Source organism: Mastigoproctus giganteus, chromosome 2 (genome assembly GCF_048544385.1).
Source record: "Mastigoproctus giganteus isolate SK-2022 chromosome 2, ASM4854438v1, whole genome shotgun sequence".
Lineage (NCBI taxonomy): Eukaryota > Metazoa > Arthropoda > Arachnida > Uropygi > Thelyphonidae > Mastigoproctus > Mastigoproctus giganteus.
The window spans coordinates 88,989,759-89,010,686 of NC_143576.1; the positions used below are offsets into that span (position 1 = coordinate 88,989,759).

At 37.3% G+C, this 20,928-nt stretch overlaps 2 protein-coding genes across 2 annotated transcripts in view; one reads left to right on the forward strand and one right to left on the reverse strand.

Annotated features, from left to right (window-relative positions):
- Positions 1-5,567, forward strand: part of LOC150089401 (tyrosine-protein kinase Fer-like) — a 171,056-nt gene extending 165,489 nt beyond the window's left edge. Inside the window, exon 18 of the mRNA XM_090389967.1 lies at positions 5,425-5,567. Within this exon, the coding sequence (XP_090246093.1) occupies positions 5,425-5,567 (143 nt within the window). The remainder of the gene's footprint in view (positions 1-5,424) is intronic.
- Positions 5,568-6,489: 922 nt separating this feature from the next.
- Positions 6,490-20,928, reverse strand: part of LOC150089402 (ras-related protein Rab-31-like) — a 120,013-nt gene continuing 105,574 nt past the window's right edge. The window contains exon 7 of the mRNA XM_090389968.1: positions 6,490-6,558. Coding sequence (XP_090246094.1) covers positions 6,490-6,558 — 69 coding nt within the window. The remainder of the gene's footprint in view (positions 6,559-20,928) is intronic.

Genomic DNA, 20,928 nt, shown 5'->3' on the forward strand with positions numbered 1-20,928 from the left:
ACAGTGGGGTGTTGTTGTTATTTGGTTTTTAGGAGCATTAGCAACTAAGGCCATATTGCTCTGGGGATATGTGGCGGTCATTCCCTGACCTTTCCGCATCCTCTGTATTTTGGTGGTCACGGACTTGAACCCCGGTCTAATCAAAAAGCATGTGCTATGCACTGCTGCTCCTGCCCACGGAGGCGCCACAGTAGTGTGCAAAACTTAAGGACCAACACTATTTCTAAAGGTTACAACTACAAAATCTTTACGGATGAGAATAGATTCAGTCTCAGCAGCAATTCTGGATGTCAGCTAATCTGGTGAGAGGTTGGCACATGATATCACTGAAAGGGATCGATATGGTGGCCAAGGTATTCTCGTCTGGGGAGGCGTTATCTTGGATGGACGTACACAACTCCAGATACCGGAAGGTGGTACTGTAACAGGTGCATGCTACTGTACTGAGGTAATCCTTCCCCATGTGCATCTGTTCCGAGGTGCCATTGGCCCCGAGTTCGTGCTTATGGATGATAATGCCACACCCCATCGCACTGCAGCTGTGATATGCTTTTGGAAAGTGAGGACATTGTTCATATGGGTTGACTTTTTTTTTTTTTTTATGAACACACCAAACACGAGAGGTATTAGAACCTATAGTACTTAGTACCGTGCTTGGGTTGGAGGTTGAGAAGATGAAAGAAGATATTTGTTGACATTAGACTTGAACTTCTGTAGACTGTAATTTTCAGGAAATACGTATGAAGGAAGGTTGTTCCAGAAAATGGCAGTTGAATGAATAAACGAGGAAGATGAAAAATTGGTTCTGTGAGTTTGAAGTTGGAGAGTAAATGGATGTTGGCTGGTGGCAGCACTTGTTTGGATTGTTTTGAAAGAGAGATGGGAATTATAGAAGCCAATTCAGAAGAACAGTGCCCATGGAAGTATCTGTAGAAAACGCAGAAAACGCAGCAGAAACAGTACCTCTATGAGACAGTGAGTGCAGAGACTCTGTTAGAGAGGAGTCATTAATTAACCTAACTGCCCTCTTCTGAATGGAATCTAGAAGCCTGAGAGAGGTTTTGGGCGCGCCGCCCCAGATGTGGGAACAATATTCCGTGGTAGGGCGGATTTGCGATTTGTACAGGGTGAACAGCTGTTTGAAAGAAAAGTAACACGAAGACTGAAAGAGAAAACCAAGTTTTTTAGATTCAGAGGAAGCAATATTTGTAATGTGCTTGTGCCAAGAGAGATTAGAAGTTAAGGTAATCCCCAAAAGAGATATTATCATTTTCCCTAGAAACTGGAGTGTCACCAAACATAAGCATAACAGCAGAAGAATCCTTTTTGTGAAATATAAGACAACACTGAGTTTTAGAAGGATTGAAATCAACTAAGTTGTCTTTGCCCCACTGGAGAATTACCTGGAGATCAGCATTTAAGGAATTGGTAGCAGATATTTTAGAAGTTGAAGCTGATTGGCCAGATTAAGGTTTCTCAAAATGGAAAGTGGAATGTAATGTTCTATAATCGGCAAAACTATGGATAGGATTTCCAGTCAATGGAAGAAGGTCATTAATATACAAGAGGAAAAGAGTGGGGGAAAGAACTGAACCTTGGGGGACACCAGGATTAGTGGAGAAATTAGAAGACAGAGAGCCATCTACCTTCACCCTCAGTGAGCGATCAGAGAGAAAACTGGATAACCATAAGATGGAAGCTTGTTTAGAAGACCTTTATGCCAAACATGATTGAAAGCCTTTGAGATGTCAAAGGCAACTGCTTGTGTTTCACCAAACTTTTCCATTGAATTTGTCCATAAATGGGTAATATAAGCCAGAATGTCACCAGTGATTGACACTGATGGAATCCATACTGGTGATCATTGATAAGATGGAAGGTTTCTAGGTAGTTTAAGAGTTGGCGGTTAATTGATTTCTCCATTACTTTAGAAAGAGTAGAAGTAATTGCAATAGGACGATAATTGGATGGGATGAATTGTCACCCTTTTTAGGAACTGGCTGGATATGAGCAAATTTCCAAGCAGAAGGAAAACCACCTTTGGAATAAGAAAGTGAAAAAAGGTGTCAAAGAACAGGAGCACAGCTTTTGAGAAAAAGTGGAGAAATTACATCAGGACTTTTCTTTGCATCAATATTTGTCAAAATCCTTCTGACTTCCTTTTGACAGAAGACCACAGGAGGCATTGAATGGAGTGTGTTGGGAATGGTGGGAGGTGTTTTACCAAGATCATTAATATATGAGTTGCAAGAAAAATGGGATGCTAGCAGGTCAGCTTTATCCTTGGCTGAAGTGACAACAGAATCATCTGGTTTTGGCAGAGGTGGGAGCAGAGATGGGCAAATTTGCGGCCAATAGCTTTGGCAAGAGACCAGAATGCTCGGCTACCATTAGGGCAGGAAGCAAGTTTTCTACCCTTAGTCTGTTCAAAATCTAGTTTGGACTGATTAATAACTGCTTTACGATTGTTGCGAGCTTTTGTGTAGGCAGAAAATGAAACTGAAGAATTGGAAACAAGCCAATTAAGATGGGCAACGTTCTTCTCTTGTGAACAGCCTTAGCACATTTATTGGAAAACCAAAGTTTAGATAAAGGACGAGATTTTAAAGTGGAGAGTAGAATAAAGGATTCGCTTCCTACAAGAATAATTTCACTGACGATCTGAGCAAACGTTGACATCAGAAGTTTTGAAACAGTAATCCAACCAAGGAAAAGAAATCTCGCAGGCTATCCCATTTTGCATTCTTGTAATGCCAAACAATATGAGGTTGGGAATAGCCATGAGATAAAGGCTCCATTGGAGAAGAGACAATCACAAAGTTGTGATCTTAGGTGCCTAAAGGACCACTCACTTCGACTGTGAGAAAAAGATCAAGCATGTTGGCTGCATGGTTAGGATTTTCCGGTATCCTTGTAAGTAAATGAACAATCTGTGCGAGGTCATTAGTAATTGCAAAAGCTTCAGCATCTCAACCAGCTGGGTCTGTGTGACTAGAAAATGGAAGCCAGCTGGAGTTGTGAACATTAAAAATCATCAAGGAAAATTACCTCACTGTTAGGAAAGTAGGATTGGAGAAAGTCAAGTTGCAAAGAGAGAAAGTCAAAGAGTTCCAAGTGATTAGTGGAGTTGGGAGAATGGGTAGAGACAACAGATGAATTTGACAGAATGAGGTAGAGAGATTTTAAACCAGAGAAGATCGAAAAGAGGAGATTCCAAATTACCAAGTCTCTGACAGGGAATGTTGGAACGGATATAAGCACAAGTACCACCTTTGAGGTCAAAGGAATCATACAGTGAATAATTTGGGCAACTGAGATGAGCAGTAGTTGAATCAACCAATAACAGATTCTATCAGAAAAATTACATGGGGTTTGGCAGACTGCAAGTGGAAATGGACGTCGTTGAGATTAGAATTGAGACCACGTATATTTGTGAAATGAACTAGGAAGTGTTTGGGAGGTTTAGGTCTTTTCGCAGATAAGCTTACTCTATTAGTTTGACAATTCGTGGTATATTCAATAGTAAGAAAAGGTGAGGGGGGACATGCTGTATGAAATTTTATATATGGCATACACATGGTAAGAATATACCCAGATCCTTAACATAACGTGGTCTCGACAATGGCTCCTGCATACACGCTACTCGGACTCCCTCCAGTCACTATCTGGCAAAGTAGAGGTAGCAAGATTATACACTAGCTGATCCAGAAGTCTCCTAAAGATTTGCCAATAGGTTTGGTCTGGTGTACTAGCAGCCGCCCTGTGAACACTGTTTTAGAGCTGTACCCTCGTAATGTAAGGAAGATTGGATCTCACCATGATGTTCATCATAACCTCAAAAGTCATCAGTCATACTGCATGATGGAAGAGATGGGACTAACCTGCCTGTTCCACCGATCTAAATCCTATCGAACACATATGGGACACTCTGGGGAGATGCCTGGTGGCACGTTCACAAGCTGAAGATGGTGCTGACAGAGGAATGGGCAATGTTACTGTACGAACTTGTCAACAACATTGTTCTAAGTATGGACAGGTGGTGCAAAGCCTGCATTGACATTAGGGGTGGCCATGTCTCCTACTGAGGACCATCTCTTCCTCTTGTTCCATCTTTGGCAGTGATGCATCTGTATCATGGCAGCCAGTGTTATGTTGCCATTTTTGAATAAAGTCCCTCTGTACTGTTTTGTTTCTGTTGTTATTTCTGTACATCATTAGGTTCCTTTGTTATGCTTTTCCCATATCCAAGCCACTCCTATGAGAAGCTTCAGGTGAAAACCTGACTGGTCCTTAAATTTTGCACACCAGTGTACTATTTAAGTTACTATTATTATAAAAATAATAGTTCAAATATTAAGTTATTACTACTATAAAAATTAAGTTTCCGATAATTAAATAAAAAAATGCCGTATTTTTGTTAGCTTTTGGAACGTACCCCCCGGCACCTCCATAGCCAGGTGGGAAGGAGCAGCAGTGCGTAGCACACGCTTCTTGATTAGATCGGGATACAAGCCCATCACCACCGGATGCGGAAAGGTCAGGGAATGACCGCCGCATATCCCGGAGCAATATGGCCTTAGTTGCTAATGCTCCTAAAAACCAAACAACAACCGTAACCCCCCTTCCTTTTTGTACTGGTTCTTAGTCCCATATAACATGGTTTTGCATTACACAAGATTTTGTAGGAACCAAACTACAGTGGTATACGAGGATTACCTGTACTCATTCCTGACATCAAATAGCCTGTTCTAACAAGTGTCGCACGTGTTTATTTGGGCCAAGATCATTGAACTTGAATTCTTATAAAACAAGTCTGATGCCACTGCAGTCCTCTGACACAGCCTTATTGATCTAGAAAAACAGTTTCTCTTAATGGGTGCATATGATCTGAAATGATGGATCTATACAGTCTCTCCAGCAAGGTTGCTGACTAATAAGTACTGCAAGTCAAGTTCTTCCATTCAAATATGTGCTAGTCTTATTTCACTGTTCCTCTGGTCTGTATAATCCTCTTTGTTAGCAGGTTTTGACAGACAGCCTCAATCACTTTTAATATAAATATTTACATGAGTTGGTCTTTCATATTGTCAGTCCTATATCTTATTTAAAATAAATAAATTACTATCCCTATATTGTTAGTCTTATATCATCATGGTTGTTAGGTTTGTACTGAATGCCTGCCTAGTGCCATTTAAACAATTATATCTTCTGTTGAATAGACGGTACTTGTTTTTTGTGCTTAGATTTATTATTTTCAGTAGTATGTAGTAGCATTGGAGTATGAGAATTAATATCATTAGGGAAAAAATTGTCTTGTCTTTTGTATATAGCAAACAGATCAGCTATTCTGAATAATTAGAATATTCATTGTGTTGTTGTTAAATAGATAACTTAAATAAATTTATTTTATTTTACTTTTGTCAGGTTACCGTCTTCCCTCACCAGAGATGACACCTGACTGTGTCTATGAATTAATGCTGAGATCCTGGGATTATGATCCTGATCGAAGACCTCATTTTGAAGAAATTAGATCAACACTAGAAAGCATAGCAGTGACCTATTTATAGTGATTCCATTGGTTATATTTTAATAATATCCACCTGTAAGATGCAGAGGTTTCATTTAAGCTTAGCATTTGGAATTTTATTAAAATCTTGTTATAGCATGTAATATGTTGTAGGACATAGTTCATCCATTCCTTTTTGCATAAAATAATATACTTTCTGATTGACATAAGATGTGCATATTTACTTTTCAGCATGACTGTCAGATTGGATAATGGGGTAGCCAAAACAGGTGAAAGCAACTTCTGTGAAATCCCATGAACTATTATTAGTTCCGTATTGGCAAGGTACAACCTAATTTACATGAAACAACTCCCAGCCAAACTAATCCATTTACTGTAACCACCTTTTCTAGAGTTTTCATTATGCTTGATAGATAAATAAAATGTACATAGGGACTCTATTATGCAGAGTTGTATTTAGACAAGGCCCTTGAACTTCATGGAAATTTAACCTTTGCTTTCTGCCTTCTAGCCCACTGGAGTCATATTTTAGTAATCCTTGGGTTTTAATCAATGGTTAATTTTACATTCTTCTTAGTTTGTGTTTTTTTTTTTTTTTTTATGTATCCATGAAGTTAAAACAAAGGATTGTTTTTTTTTTGGGGGGGGGGTGAAAGGGTATAAAAGGTATTAGTGTCAAAACAAGTCTGCTCAACTACATGGAATAAGGAGACTCTGACAAAATGATGCATCAAGATTTACATAGTACCATTTGGAGGAAGGCTAGCAAAGGAAAAGTTTTGACCAAATTAATGTTTTTAGAGGAGCATGAAGTTGGCATTTCATTTGTCAAAAACACATTACATGTATATGGTAAGTTTTATCAGATCTTCTCATACTGTGGTGTACTTTTATAAATATCAATACATTATATACATAAACTTAAATTGCATTTACAAGTTTTTTTGTTTTTTTTTTACGGATTATCCAGGATTTATTTTCTGACCAGCTTGGACAGTTACAAGTATACTTTTTACTCTAAATATATGAGACTAAAATAAAACAAAATTAGCGTAAACTGATTGATATTTTTCATATTCGATCTCAAAAACCTGTTGTGGCCTCTTTAGATATTATGCATCACAGATTAGTGATCTAAAAACTCTTGCTGCTGAAACAGTAATAATAATTACAACCAGCACATTTGCCCTTAACTATAATATCACCACTACTGCTGAATTGGCTAAATAAATTTTGTTATTTGTATTGAGCCATACTACTCGGCTATCTAATTAGAGCAGTGTGAACTATGTCTGATCACCCCATATTACATTGCTATAAGTTGTGTGTGGCATTTCTTACACAAGATCAGTCTTATTACTTGATCTGTTTGAAGTTTATTTTATGTTATTAGTAGCTTGGTACTATACAACCACATGGTCAATGATTTTGGGAAGATTTGCACTTTCATTTGTCCGATTAGTGTTGTAATATTGCCATATCTACCTCTTCAGCATACCCTTTAAAGTTTTTGCTCTTTTGCCTTCCTTCTCTATTTTATAGGGAATCGATGAAATTGTGAACCATGTTTACACTAGCTTAGGAGTGTTCAAAAATTTGTATTCTGGTCACCTCAGTTTAGTGCCAAATATTATTTAGAAATATGTTTCTTAAACAAGGCATGCCCGAAGCAAGATTATTGTCATTTCCATGGGTGAATATTTATTTTATCAAAACGTGTGTAGGTCTCTAGAAAACTGTTGAATTGATGAAACTTTTATAAAAAAAAATATATATTCATTATTTTTGATAAAGAAAATAAATACGTGAATGTAGAATTAGTATTTAATACTTGTGTTGATAAATTAACTGTCAACCTTTTAGGTCATATATGTATATATATATTTATGTAATTAATGTTAAACTGGTTGGAGAGCTGTTTAATTCTAGTGCCTTTTGTACGAACCACCAAATGAATACATTGCACTATTTACAGCAGTGTTTCTTAAACAAGATATTGTTGTAACTGCCTTAAAAACTACAAATGTGATGATCAAAGATATGTTTACTTGAAGATACCACCTTCAGATGGGTACAATCTGATGGTGGTACCATATATATATTATAATGTATATTTTATATTGTTGGGTATAGTATTTTGACAAAAGATTTTATAAACAATCGTGTATTTTTAAAAGCTGTCTTAGTCATTTACAATTGTCAAAAGGTTTCTTTAATATATTTGGAAGAAAGAGACTAGATTAGACTTTTATCAGTAATTTAGCCTGTTCATAGATACAGTTGAAAGTGCTAACAAATATCATTGAAATACTCTGTTTATAAAATATATTCAAATTAGTAAACTAGCTTAAATTTCATAATATAAATGGTCACAATTCCAGTTTTACATCCTCAATATTTGTTACCTCTTAATGTAGGCAGATTTGTGGTTTTTTTTTTTTTTTTTTTTATCGAAGTAATCAGGCATACTCAGTCATGTACAGAGAAGGGAGACATATCTTGTCTCCCTTCTCTGTACATGCTCAAGCAACTCTACATCCTTCCTAAAATGAGGCCTTCAGACCTGTACGCAGTACTCAAGGTGTGTCCTGACCATTGCTTATACAAAGGGATAATAATAATAGTAGTAGTAGTGGAATGTGATGCAAGAAAGCAAGTGTATGATCTTATGCAGCATCACCCAAAAAAAAAAAAAAAAAAAATCACATCATTCCCTCCAAATGCCTGTCCTATTCATCCTTAAATTTATTTAAACTATAAACTTCCCCAATGATAGATGGAAGTTTGTTCCAGCAATTAACCACCCGCTGGCTAAAGGCAAATTTCCACACATCTATTCTACATCTGTCTTTTCTTAATTTGGATTTATGTCCCCTTAGGTTTGTAATCTGAACAATTGGAAGGATCCCATCAGAATTCAGCATGCTCAACCCATTCAAGGCCTTATACACCTCAATCAGATCACCGCGCAGGTTGGTTTGGTTTTTTTTTTTTTTTTTTAGGAGCATTAGCAACTAAGGCCATATTGCTCCGGGGATATGCGGTGGTCATTCCCTGACCTGTCCGCATCCTCCGTATTTGGTGGTCACGGGCTTGAACCCCGGTCTAATCAAGAAGCCTGTGCTACGCACTGCTGCTCCTGCCCACCTGGCTACAGAGGCGCCTACCACCGCGCAGGTGCCTAGTCTCCAGCCACTGCAATTTGCAGAACTTAAGCCTCTCTTGGTAAGAGGATCCCTTCATTCCCCTCACATCTACATCCTTCCTAAAATGAGGCCTCCAGACCTGTATGCAGTACTCAAGGCGTGGCCTGACCATTGCCTTATACAAAGGGATAATCACCTCCTTTTCCCTGCTATCAAAATTCTTATATATCATTGACAAAACCCCATGACCCACCCTGGCAGGCTGTCTGCATTGCTCAGCAAACTTCATATCTGCCTGCACAATTACTCCCAGGTCTTTTTCATTTTCTACCACCTTAAGTGTAGTACCACACAGTTGGTACGTTTCTCTGGGTTACTTCTACCCATATGCAGCACTTTGCATTTGTCAAGGTTAAACTTCAGTTGCCACTTCTTAGCCCATCTGCCCAAATTTTCTAGATCCTGTTGCAGTAGCACACTGTCATTAACAACCTTTGTATCATCTGCAAACTTCTACACTAAGCCTGATATACCTTCATCAATATCATTGATAAATATACAAAACAACAGAGGACCCAAAACCGAACCTGTGGGACTCCACTAATAACATTAGTCCACAAAGAGCAGCACCCATTAATTACCACCCTCTGTCTTCTCCCACTCAACCATCCTTTTATCGATTGTAGCAACTTACCCTTAATACCATTCTGCTCCAATTTGTACAATAGTCTTCCATGCGCAACAGTGTAAAAAGCTTTCCTGAAATCCAAATATATGATTTCAAAATTATTTTTTGCATCCAGTTTCTTTGTAACCACATCATAATATCCTATCAAATTTGTCAGACAAGACTTTCCCTTAACAAACCCATGCTGTGTCTGAATTATTGCTGCAGTCTTGTCTAGCAATGCATGATCCTGCAATGCATCTTCAACCAGTGACTCTATTATTTTACCCGGAACAGAAGTTAAACTAACTGGTCTGTAATTACTCGTGTCACCCTTCGATCCCCCTTTGTGAATTGGGGATACATTTGCACATCTCCAGTCCGTGGGGACCGCCCCTGAGTCCAAGGATGCTCTCATAATTATGGCTAAGGGTTTGCTTAGTTGCTTTGCCGCCTCCTTTAATATAACTGGATAGATCCCATCCACCCCAGGTGCCTTTCTTATATTTAACTTTAACAATTTCTCCTCCACTGCTCTCAGTTATTACAAAATCATAAGTATCCTGCTACAATTTGATAACCTTCTGCCATTTTAAAACCTTAATAACTCCTCATGTGTGAATGTAGATGCAGGATCATCAACAGTCGAACCATCAATATCAATTGGACCAATCAGCTTCATCCCCTTCCTTTTAGAGTTTATATAAGTAAAGAAATCCTTGTTGTTTTTCTCGTAATCTGCTTTCGCCTGTCTAACCTCCTTTGTGACCTGATTACAGACTAGCTTATATCTGCCATACGCTTCTGAGTCTCTTGATAATTTATATGCATCCCATGCATTTTTCTTCTCTGTCACGAGTCTCATAACACAAGGCAGAGTAATTCATAATGAAACAAGTGATTGATAGAAATACTGTCAACCTTTTGTGAATTTATTGCTTAATTGTGTGATTTTTTTTTTTTGAAAAATGTTGCATATTATATATATTTAATTAGTTTAAATGGTACAGTTTCTTATTAATATTCACTGGCAATAGAAATATCTAATAGATAAGATAATTATCATTAAAATTTGCCGTGAAGTTCAGCATTGCACAAAATTAAGTAGTACTTTGCCTTTTGGTATATTTGCATAGCTGCCAACTTTCTGGGTTTATGACAGAGAATCAGTCTTGTTTTTGACTTAATTTTATCCCATCTCACTATCATAACATTGTTTTTCTCCTCTTTCTTTTTGCAGGAAAGTTGTAAAATTTTCTAAGAATGAAGTGGTGTTAAAATCAAAATTTATTTTTTTTTAAGTTTTTTGTAAATTTATTCTTATATTTGTTAACATTAAATATGAAATCACAGGACATTTGTATATATGCAGCAGTGATCCATACACTGAAAAATAAAAATTGCTAATAATTTCACAGTTTGTTTCAGATTAATTAGGAATTTTATTTATTTACTTTTTCTCTCCCTTCACATGTACAGTAATTTCAGAAGTATCATCAATAAAATGACTGTATTCAAACTGCTGGTAAGGACATGATAGGTTACGTAACCTTGGTGCCACCTGGAAATCGGGGATGATGAGTTTCAGTATGGTAGGAAGAATAGGGGTGATGGGGTCATGCTTCTTATCAAAAGCAGCCTGAGCTGAGCATGACAAAAGCTTTCCCGGATTCAGACGTTTTGTATGCTAGTATAGAATCTGTATGGTGTGGAATAGTTGGAAGCAAAGGTATAATTGAGAGTGGGAGTAATCTATAGGCCAGGTGATTGTGAAGATTATGATGAGAGCATCTATATGCAGATGGAATGGGCAATTATGGGTGATTTTAATTTGTCGCTAATTGATTGGAGCAAATGGGAAGGAAACTCCACATGGGGGACAATTTTTAAATCAACTAGATGATTGTTATTTGTATCGACATGTCAGGGAAAGTACTACGAAAAAGAATATTCTAGACCTGATCATCACCCATTAACCAGATGACATAATAGGGCTGATGGTACAGAAACCAGTTGCAGGAAGTGATCACAGAGTTCTATGGTGGACGATGAAGAGAGCGGTAGCAGTAGTTAAAGGCAGAGGAATGGGTTATAATTTCAGGAAAGAATATTATAATGGCTTAAGGTGCTAAATGGCATCTATTAACTGGGTAGATATCTCACAGAGGGCAAGTACAATTGAATAATGGTATACCTTTAAAAAATAATCACAGAAGCATTGAATGCATATATACCATTAAAAAAATACTCCATGAGGAAGATTCCAAGTTGGATAAATAATAAAGTTGCCAGATTACTTGAGCAATAAAAAGTACTGACGCCTATAACAGCTACAAAGTGGTCTGTAATAATGCCATGGCAAAGGCTGATTGTGAGAAATCACTGGCAAAGAGTGGGGATAAGGAATTCTTCACATATATAAATACAAATCAGATAAGACCCTTATGTAATGGATGTGGGATAGTATTAGCTGATGTTGCAGATGACCTCAACAATTACTTTGCATCAATATTTACAGAAGAAAAACCATTTGTGTCAATGAGAAATAATGGGAATGAAGTTGAAAAATAGGTAATTAATAATATTGAAATTTCACAAAAACACTTTTGAGCTTACAGGAGAGTAAGGCTCCTGGGGGGGTTGATGGAATATACCCTATGATTTTAATGGAAGGAGCAAGTGAGTGCATTGAACCATTAAGGAAAATTATGAGAGCATCACTGGACTCAGGAGAGATTTCATTGAATTGGAAACATGCCAATGTATCGGCAATACATAAAGGTGGTTCTAAGAGTGTAGTGGGAAATTACTGACTGGTCAGTCTAACATCAGTAGTAGGGAAAATCATGGAAAATCAGAATTCCATTTCTATCTAAATGATCCTGAATTCTGAAGGATACACAGCATGGTTTTGTAAAGGGAAAATAGTGTTTAACAAATCTGGTTGGCTATTTTGACAGGGTCATTTATGAGCTGGATTTAGGGAATTATTTGGATTTCAGCAAAGCATTTGCTTCAGTCCCACATGAGCAGTTACAGGAAGAGGTTGAAACAACAGGAAAAATCCTTAGGCAGAGGGTTGTGATAAATGCCTCAGACTGGGTTAATGTAAGAAGTGAGGTTCCCCAAGGATCAGTATTGGGACCACTGTTGTTTTTGCTTTTCTTAAATGACATTGATGAAAAGCATTATGTCTAAATTTGCAGATGATGTAAAGATCAGTAGAGTAGTTAATGATCACCACTAAGCATCCTCTTTAGAGTGACCTAGATAGACTTCAGGGATGGTCACAAAAATGCAGTCTTACAGTGGTGGAACAGAACCCCAAAATAACTTATACACTTGGTGGATTTTAGCATAGAGGCATATGATGAAAGCTTATGCAGCATCAGCCAAAAAAAAAAAAAAAAAAACCACTTCCACTTCACCCCTCTGTTCGTTCAAAATACCTGTCCAGCTGAGCCTTAAATTTATTTAGGCTATCAACTTCCACGACAAGGGATGGAAGTCTGTTCCACCAACCAACTACCCGCTGGCTAAAGGCAAATTTCCGCACATCTATCCTACATCTGTCTTTCCTCAGTTTGAATTTATGCTCTCTCAGGTGATTATTCTGAGCAAGAGGAAGTATCCCATCAGCATTGAGCATGTTCAAACCATTCAAGGCTTTATACACCTCTATCAGATCACCTCACTGGTGCCTAGTCTCCAGACACTGTAATTTGCAAAACTTAAGCCTTTCTTCGTAAGAGTACCCCTTTGTTCCATTCATTAATCTTGTTGCTTTTCTCTGTACTCGTTCCAGCAGCTCTACATCCTTCTTCAAATGAGACCTCCAGACCAGTGTACAGTACTCAGTAAACAAGATGTGGCCTGACCATTGCCTTATACAAGGGAGTAATCACCTCCTTATCCCTGCTAGAAAAATTCCTGTATATCATTGACAAGATACCATGAGCTACTCTTGCAGCCTGTCTACACTGCTCAGAGAACTTCATATCTGCCTACACAATTATCGCCGGTCCTTTTCATTCTCTACCACTGTCAGTGTAGTACCACAGAGTTGATATGTTACTCTGCGGTTGCTGTTTCCCATATGTAGTACTTTACATTTGTCAATGTTAAACTTCATTTGCCACCTCTCAGCCCATCTGCTCAACCTTTCCAGATCCTATTGCAGCAGCATAGTGTCAGTAGCGTCCTTGACAACCCTGCCAACCTTTGTATCATCTGCAAACTTGGACATTAAGCTTGATATACCATCATCAATATCATTTATAAATACAGAAAACAATAATGGCCCCAACACTGAACCCTGAGGGACTCCACAATGAGCAGTGTCCGTTGATTACCACTCTCTGTCTTCTCCCCCTCAACCACCCCCTTATCCATAGCAGCAATTTTCCTCCAATGCCACACTGCTCCAATTTGTGCAGCAGTCTTCCATGTGCAACAGTATCAAAAGCCTTTCTAAGATCCAAGTATATAATATCAAAGTTATTCCCTGCATCATAGTATCCAATCAAATTGGTCAGGCAAGACTTCCCCTTAACAAAACCATGCTGTGTGCGAGCTATAACTGAAGTCTTGTCTAGATGATCCTGCAGTGCTTCTTTAACCAGTGCCTCCATTAATTTTCCTGGAACAGACGTTAAACTCACGGGTCTATAATTACTTATGTTGGCCTTTGATCCTCCTCTGTGAATTGGGATCACATTTGGGTACCTCCTCTGAGTCCAAGGAAGCTCTCATAATTATGGCTAAGGGTTTGCTTACTTCCTTTGCGGCCTCCTTTAATATAACTGGATAGATCCCATCCACCCCAAGTGCCTTTCTTCTGTTTTATCTTCAACAATTTCTCCTCCACTTTACTCTCAGTTATTACAAGATTCTCTAGATTACTGCCAGAGTTGAATCCACCTCTGGCATTCCCCTCACTGAATAACTCCTCATGTGTGAATTTCGATGCAAAATATTCATTTAGTTTGTTAGCTACCTGAGCAGGATCATCAACAGTTGACCCATCGATATGAAGTGGACCAATCTGATTCATCCCCTTCCTTCTAGAGTTTACTTATGTAAACTCTAGAAGGAAGCAAAGAAAAACTCTAGAAAAACAGCAAAGAACTCTTTGTTGTTTTTCTTTGCATCCCTTGCCAAAGATTTCTCGTAATCTGCCTTTGCCTGCCTAACCTCCTTTGTAACTTGGTTACAGATCAACTTGTATCTATCATAGGCTTCTGTGTCACATGTTAATTTTTATGTATCCCATGCATTTTTCTTCTCTATCATATGTCTCATTAGTTCATCTGACATCCATTTAGGCCAAAACCTTGAACAATATTTCTTAGTTGGTATGTAAAGCCTAGTTGCTTCCAAGATAAGTTCTTTGAATGCTTCCCATTTTGAATTTGCTGTTGGTAACATCTTCAGTTGGTCCCACTGTATAGAATTTAAATACTGTCTCAGACCATCATAGTCGCCTTTACGAAAGCAATAACCCTTCCCTTTACCCCTGATGGTAGTTACCTCTTTGAGTAAATCCCACTTCAGCACACTGTGATCACTGCCACCTAGTGGTTCATTTATCTGCAGATTCTTAATGCATGAAGAATCACTACTGATAATTAAAACAAGAGTATTACTCCCTCTAGTTGCCTTCCAAACATGCTGATGTAGAAAACAGTCATCCAATAAATCCACAAAAGCCTTGCTAGTGTGTGAGTGACCAACCCACAAATTCCAGTGAATATCTGGGAAATTAAAATCTCCCATTATAAGACTCTCTGATGTACTGGCCCACTCTATTTCCCCATACAGTTTCTTATTATACTGATCAGAGTCATTAGGCCTATTGCACACTCCTACTCTCAATTTTGATCTCCCAATGCTTATGTCACACCAAGCTGACTTGACACTGCACTGTCCAGCGATGTCGAGTGGCTTCACTTCCTTGGATTTTATGTGTTTCTTAACTAATAGCATAACCCCTCCTCCCTTCCTATCCTGTCTCTCCTTTCTGTAGACGTTGTACTCCCCAAATTCGAGTTCTGCATTCCTTATATCTGTGTGACACCACGTCTCTGATATTCCAACAATATCTGCCTTTGATGCTTTGAGGAATACCTCAAATTCATCAAATAGAGTTGAACTGAAGTCAGTAGTGGAAGAAAAGGACTTGGGAGTTACAGGTTGCAAGGAAGGCCCATGGTGTCCTATCGATGATTTATCGATCATTTTGCTAGTAGAGATAAGAACATCATAATCCCATTATGTAAGACTATTGTTAGACCACACTTGGAATAACAGGGAGATATAACAATGGAATAACTTTTTTTTTTAGTTGTGGTCTCCATATGACATTGTTATTCCACACTTGGAATAACAATATCATATGGAGACCACACCTAAAAAAAAAAAGATATCAAGCTTCTTGAAAGGGTCCAGAGACAGGTAACTCGCCTGGTGAGATTGGCAAAAGGGCATCCATATGTGGATTGCACAGCTTGGAAAGTAGGCACCTTAGAGGAGACTTGATCGAGGTGTTTACAGCTCTGAGAGGCAGAAGTAAAATGAATGAGGATGAAATTTTCAGTTATAAATGGTTCTAGAACTGGGGGCCCGTAAATTCAAGTTACGTGGGGAGATGTTTGTTTAGACTGGATTGCAGGAAGTTTTATTTTAGCCCGTGTGTTATAAATTACAGGAATAAGTTACCTGTATGGGTGGTTGGGGCAAATTCAAAGGTCAGCGAGAAGAAACACATAGGTTGTGTATTTCCTTTTATTTACCCCCCCCCCCCCTTTTTTTTTTTCTTTGGCTGGTGAAGCATAAACCTTAGGCTGCTGGAATATGGTAATATCAAACGGTGGTCTAGTGGTTGAGGTTTATTTGCACACCAGACGAGAGTTAATCATTTCATCACTGCAACATATACACCATAACAAACAGGTTACTGTTGTAAATAAATAAATTTTCTATTTATACTCTGGAATGACCACATGGTCAGAGGAGTTTGCAAGATAGAGATAATACAAAAGACAGCACCATATTTGGTAGTCAGGGTTTGAACTCCAGTTACTCAAAGCATGTGTATTTAGGCATCCTCAACAAAAAAACATTCTTAAATGCAATTTAATTATTTAGTCAAGAAATGTGTTTAATAAATATTCTGTTTATACTATGGAACGACCAAATAAGGTCAGAGGAGTTGATAGGACAGAAAGAAAATACAACTACACCATATTTAGTAATCATGTGGACTTGAACTGCAGTCACTTTTCAAAGGGCGTGCCATTTTGTGCCCTCACACTTGACCACCCAGCTGTTTAGTTTTTGTATACATTGCAGTGATGAAATAGTTCAGTTAGCCAGGGATGATACCCTCTTTCAATTTAGAAAGCATTAAAGATTAGTTTCAAAGTAAAATCAATCTACAGGATTACAACTCCTCAAACTCACATTTCTGATAATCTAGAAATATGGGCCATCTGCCATCAATTAATTAGTTTAGGCTGCCTTCCTTGTCAATCACAGTTTTAAAGACTAGTGAGAGATAATACATCACGAATAGCAGGTTGATGAATGATGAGCTGATCAGTGGTGTGGATTTAGTTTATCAGTTATTATTATTATCCATATGATGCAAGGAAGCCTGAGGCTTATGCTGTGCCAGGAAAAAAAAAAGTTCCCGAGTAACCCTGAGAGAGAGAGTCAAAAGTAGACGGGAATCACCAAGAAAGAGAAGAATGATGATATCCAGCTCAGGACCCTGGGTGTGCCAAGCCCATACTCACCAGATGTGAGCTCCCACAGTTAGTTGACTTTCAATCATAAATTCCCAAGACCAAATCAATTCTTAACTTCCAATCTATGAATTCTATTTGGGCTCTAAACAGAATTTTTCTATATAGAAGCATTAACTTTAATTTAAATACAATTACAATTATATTTGGAGAACCCGTTCATCATTCAGCAGTGCTATTTGGCGAACAAGTTTATTGAACCAAATTGAAATGAATCAATTTTGCAAAAACACATACACACACAGTTTCATTCATAAATGTGCAGTATGTGTTCTGTCAATTTCAGTCTGAGAAGAGCTATGTCATCCTTGGCTGGAAAATGAAAAAGTGCACAAGGGAGTTTGCCCTATAATATATTATCCCAAATCATAATTGCAGTTCTGATAATTCCGTATAGCAATGCTGAGTGTGAGAGAATATTCAGCCAGGTTGTGGGGGGGGGTACTAATTTCAGATAAAGCTTAAAAAATGTTCTTGAAAGCTGAGTCTAAATGGCAGTGCCTTTGACTTAGCATCTCTGAAGAGGGCAAAGTCTACAACTATATGCTTTTTGAAGCCATCATGATTGGATGATATCTAACAGGCAAATGTCCCTGGTAAATTAATTTTTTAAAACATAACTGTGCTAGGAAAAAAAAAAAAAACTATAACTCTTATTTTAATATAAAATGTGTACATTATCAGTATTGACTGCACTGATCTACAGCGTTTCAAAAGGGTAAAGTTGGCAGCTATGTATTTGCATACCACAATCGGAAATCCCTACATTAAACGTTATTTTTATTTTTCAATAGCCAAATGAATAGATTGTTATAACTTTTGGTTTGAGTGCCATTTTTCGTGCTCTTCTGATTCTAGTTTGACTGTTTTTGCAAGCAATTTCAAGAGGCTATATAATAGAACAGATGAAATTCAGGATGAATGTTCCCATAATGAAATAAAGAAGGTTAGAATATGGACCTTGTGGGGCAAAAGATGGGTAGGGATTTCATTTAGGTATGGAACTTCTTATTGTAATAAATTAAATTTCTTTTCCTTATTATTTATATTTAAAACACTAAGAAAACTTATAAATAGAAACACTCACCTTTTTTACTCAAATTGTGAAAATAATTGGCAGTATTTTTGTTATTACAAGATGAATGTAGCCACTTAAAATGTCTTACTATTAGTATTGGCAAAATGAGGTAAGGAAACAAACTTAGCACCAGCCAAAAAATAAATTAATTAAAATCAATTAACCAATGTCATCTCCCCCTCCTTTCATTTTAATTCTAAGTCGAACTTGGAATTATCTAATTTTAATGATTAAAACATCTGCAAAGATATATGATAAACTGAACAAAAGAGGCCTTCTGGTTTGGGAATGAATGGCATCAAAATATTCTGTATTAATTCCAACCAACTAAGCATGCAGAAGTAAAATAACATAAAAAACTGCGCCAACTCTCTGCAGTCGGGGCAGTTTTAAAAAGAGGCATCTGCGAGGCTGCATAGATGGGCATTTTACTTCTGTTTGAGAGGAAGGAATGTGCAGGGTTCCACTCTGGCTGAATATTTTTGGGATATGGGGCCTAAGCTTGATCAAGTTTATGTGCTAGATGATGCCCATTGGTTGGAATTGCTACATTTCCGCTACATCACTTGCTTTAACCATAACTTTGGCCTATGCATCAACCCTGTTTTTGAACAGGTAATAACAGATATCTCTTCCTTGGTCTATTTATTTATTGTAGCATTGATCTGAAACCTCATTGTTGACAAAGACATGTGGGGGATGTTAAAAGCTACTGTTTGCTTTATACTTTTTTTTGTTCTGTATATTTTGATAGAGTAATAAAATTCATTTTGAATTAATTGCACTGTATGTCTAATTTTTATTAATAGCATCAACGTCTCTTGTAATGCACAAAAAAAAAAGTACATTATTTATTTGTAAGAATAAAGAAGAATACCCAGAAAGTAACTATTTAATCCAAAATAAATTTGTTACACAAGTACAAGAAGCAATATTATTTACTTCTCTTCGTACAAGGATTGCTTCATAAGTTTCTAGCCTAGCATGAAGGGATTTATTATCTGACATTGACTTTACGTTGTTTTTCAATGTAACCTTCTGTTTCATGATCCTTTTTTTGTAGTTGTTTCCTTGAAGGTCTTGAGAAAAAGGAGTGTGCAGTTGCTATCACCTCATCATTCAACCCATATTTCCTTCCAGACAACATGGTTTTTAGTTTCAAAAATAGGTGGAAATCAGATGGGGCTAGATCTGAAAAATACAGTGGTTGTTCTTAATTCGTAGCTAGCCTGATGTATTGCCATTATCCTGTCAAAATAAAACATCTTTAGTCAGCTTGCCTGGCCTCTTTATCTTGATTGCATAGTGTAGTATTGTCCATTTATTGTTTTCCCCTCTTGAATCTCAGAAGACACATGCCATGATCGAGATTGGCAAGGGGACCGACTTGACCTTCTTTTGGAGGTGGTGAATCGGCATTCATCCATATGATTGAAGTTTTGACTCTGGTTGGTAGAAATGAAGCCATATTTCATCCATAGTTATATATCTGACCAGGATCTGCTTGATAATGAGCAAAAAGTTGCTTTAAAGTTTTGAATCAAAGACATTTCTGATCAGGTATCAAAAAGCAGAGGACCCATCATGCAGACACCTTTGTCACATCTAATTCAGTTAACAATATAAAAACCTGTTCAGTTGAGATGCTTTTAGCCTCAACTATTTTTCTAAGGTACTCACCAATCATCTGTCACCACATCATGAACTGCTGTCGATGGACATCTATGGCACTTTTCGTCTTCAATGGTTGATTCTTCATATTTAAATTGAGCCACCTAATTTTTGACAGTTGCATGTGATAAGGCAGATTCTGTTAATATATCTACCACCTCTTCATGAATATCCTTGCTTAGTTGTGGAAGTTGATAGCTTAAATAAATTCAAGGAAGAACTGGACAAACTTTGAATGGATGGGTGAAATGGGAAGGTTTTATTTTGGCTGATGCTGTATAAACTTGCTTTCTTGCATCATATGCCTCTGCAAATGCTAACTCCCGTTTCGCAAAAAAATTTGATTACAATTCCAATTCAATGTTAAATCTTTTCCACTTATGCAGGCTAGAACTCCAATAACCTATAAAAAAAAAAAAAAATGTTGCATGTTATGAACTATAACTTTGTATGTATTCATATAAAGGGTTAGATTATTGAAAAAGAAAAATATATATGCACCAAAAATGCATCTCCCATCTATGAAAGACTAGGAACTTATCAAACAACCCTCATAATTGCTAAGATAATTTAGGCATCTATCCTGGTGCATCAATGCCCCTCTCAATAAAACTGTTACTCCTATTCTCATAAGTTTCTCTCAGGCATAACTTTGGCATTTATTGAAACATTTACTAGGTAAATGTTTTAATAGGTCTGAACAGATGAAAATTAATTTTTTTTTTTTTTTTGACACCATCAATCCACTTTCAATTTAAGTCTACCTTTAGGCATATTACTACAAATTTCTGCTCTGAATATCTGTTTAGCTGATCTTCCATCCTCTATATGACCATATCATATTCACTTTGATTGTATTTAAATGGAACTGAGTAGAGATATAAAGCTACAAGAAAACTGTGTTAAATTCTGAACTATATGAACTAGACATGAAGTTTAAGTGATAAGTTGTGATATTCACTATAATTACATTTGTTTTACTTAGACTTCTAATTATCTAATATAATGGTGACATTGCATCAATTCCACTGTCT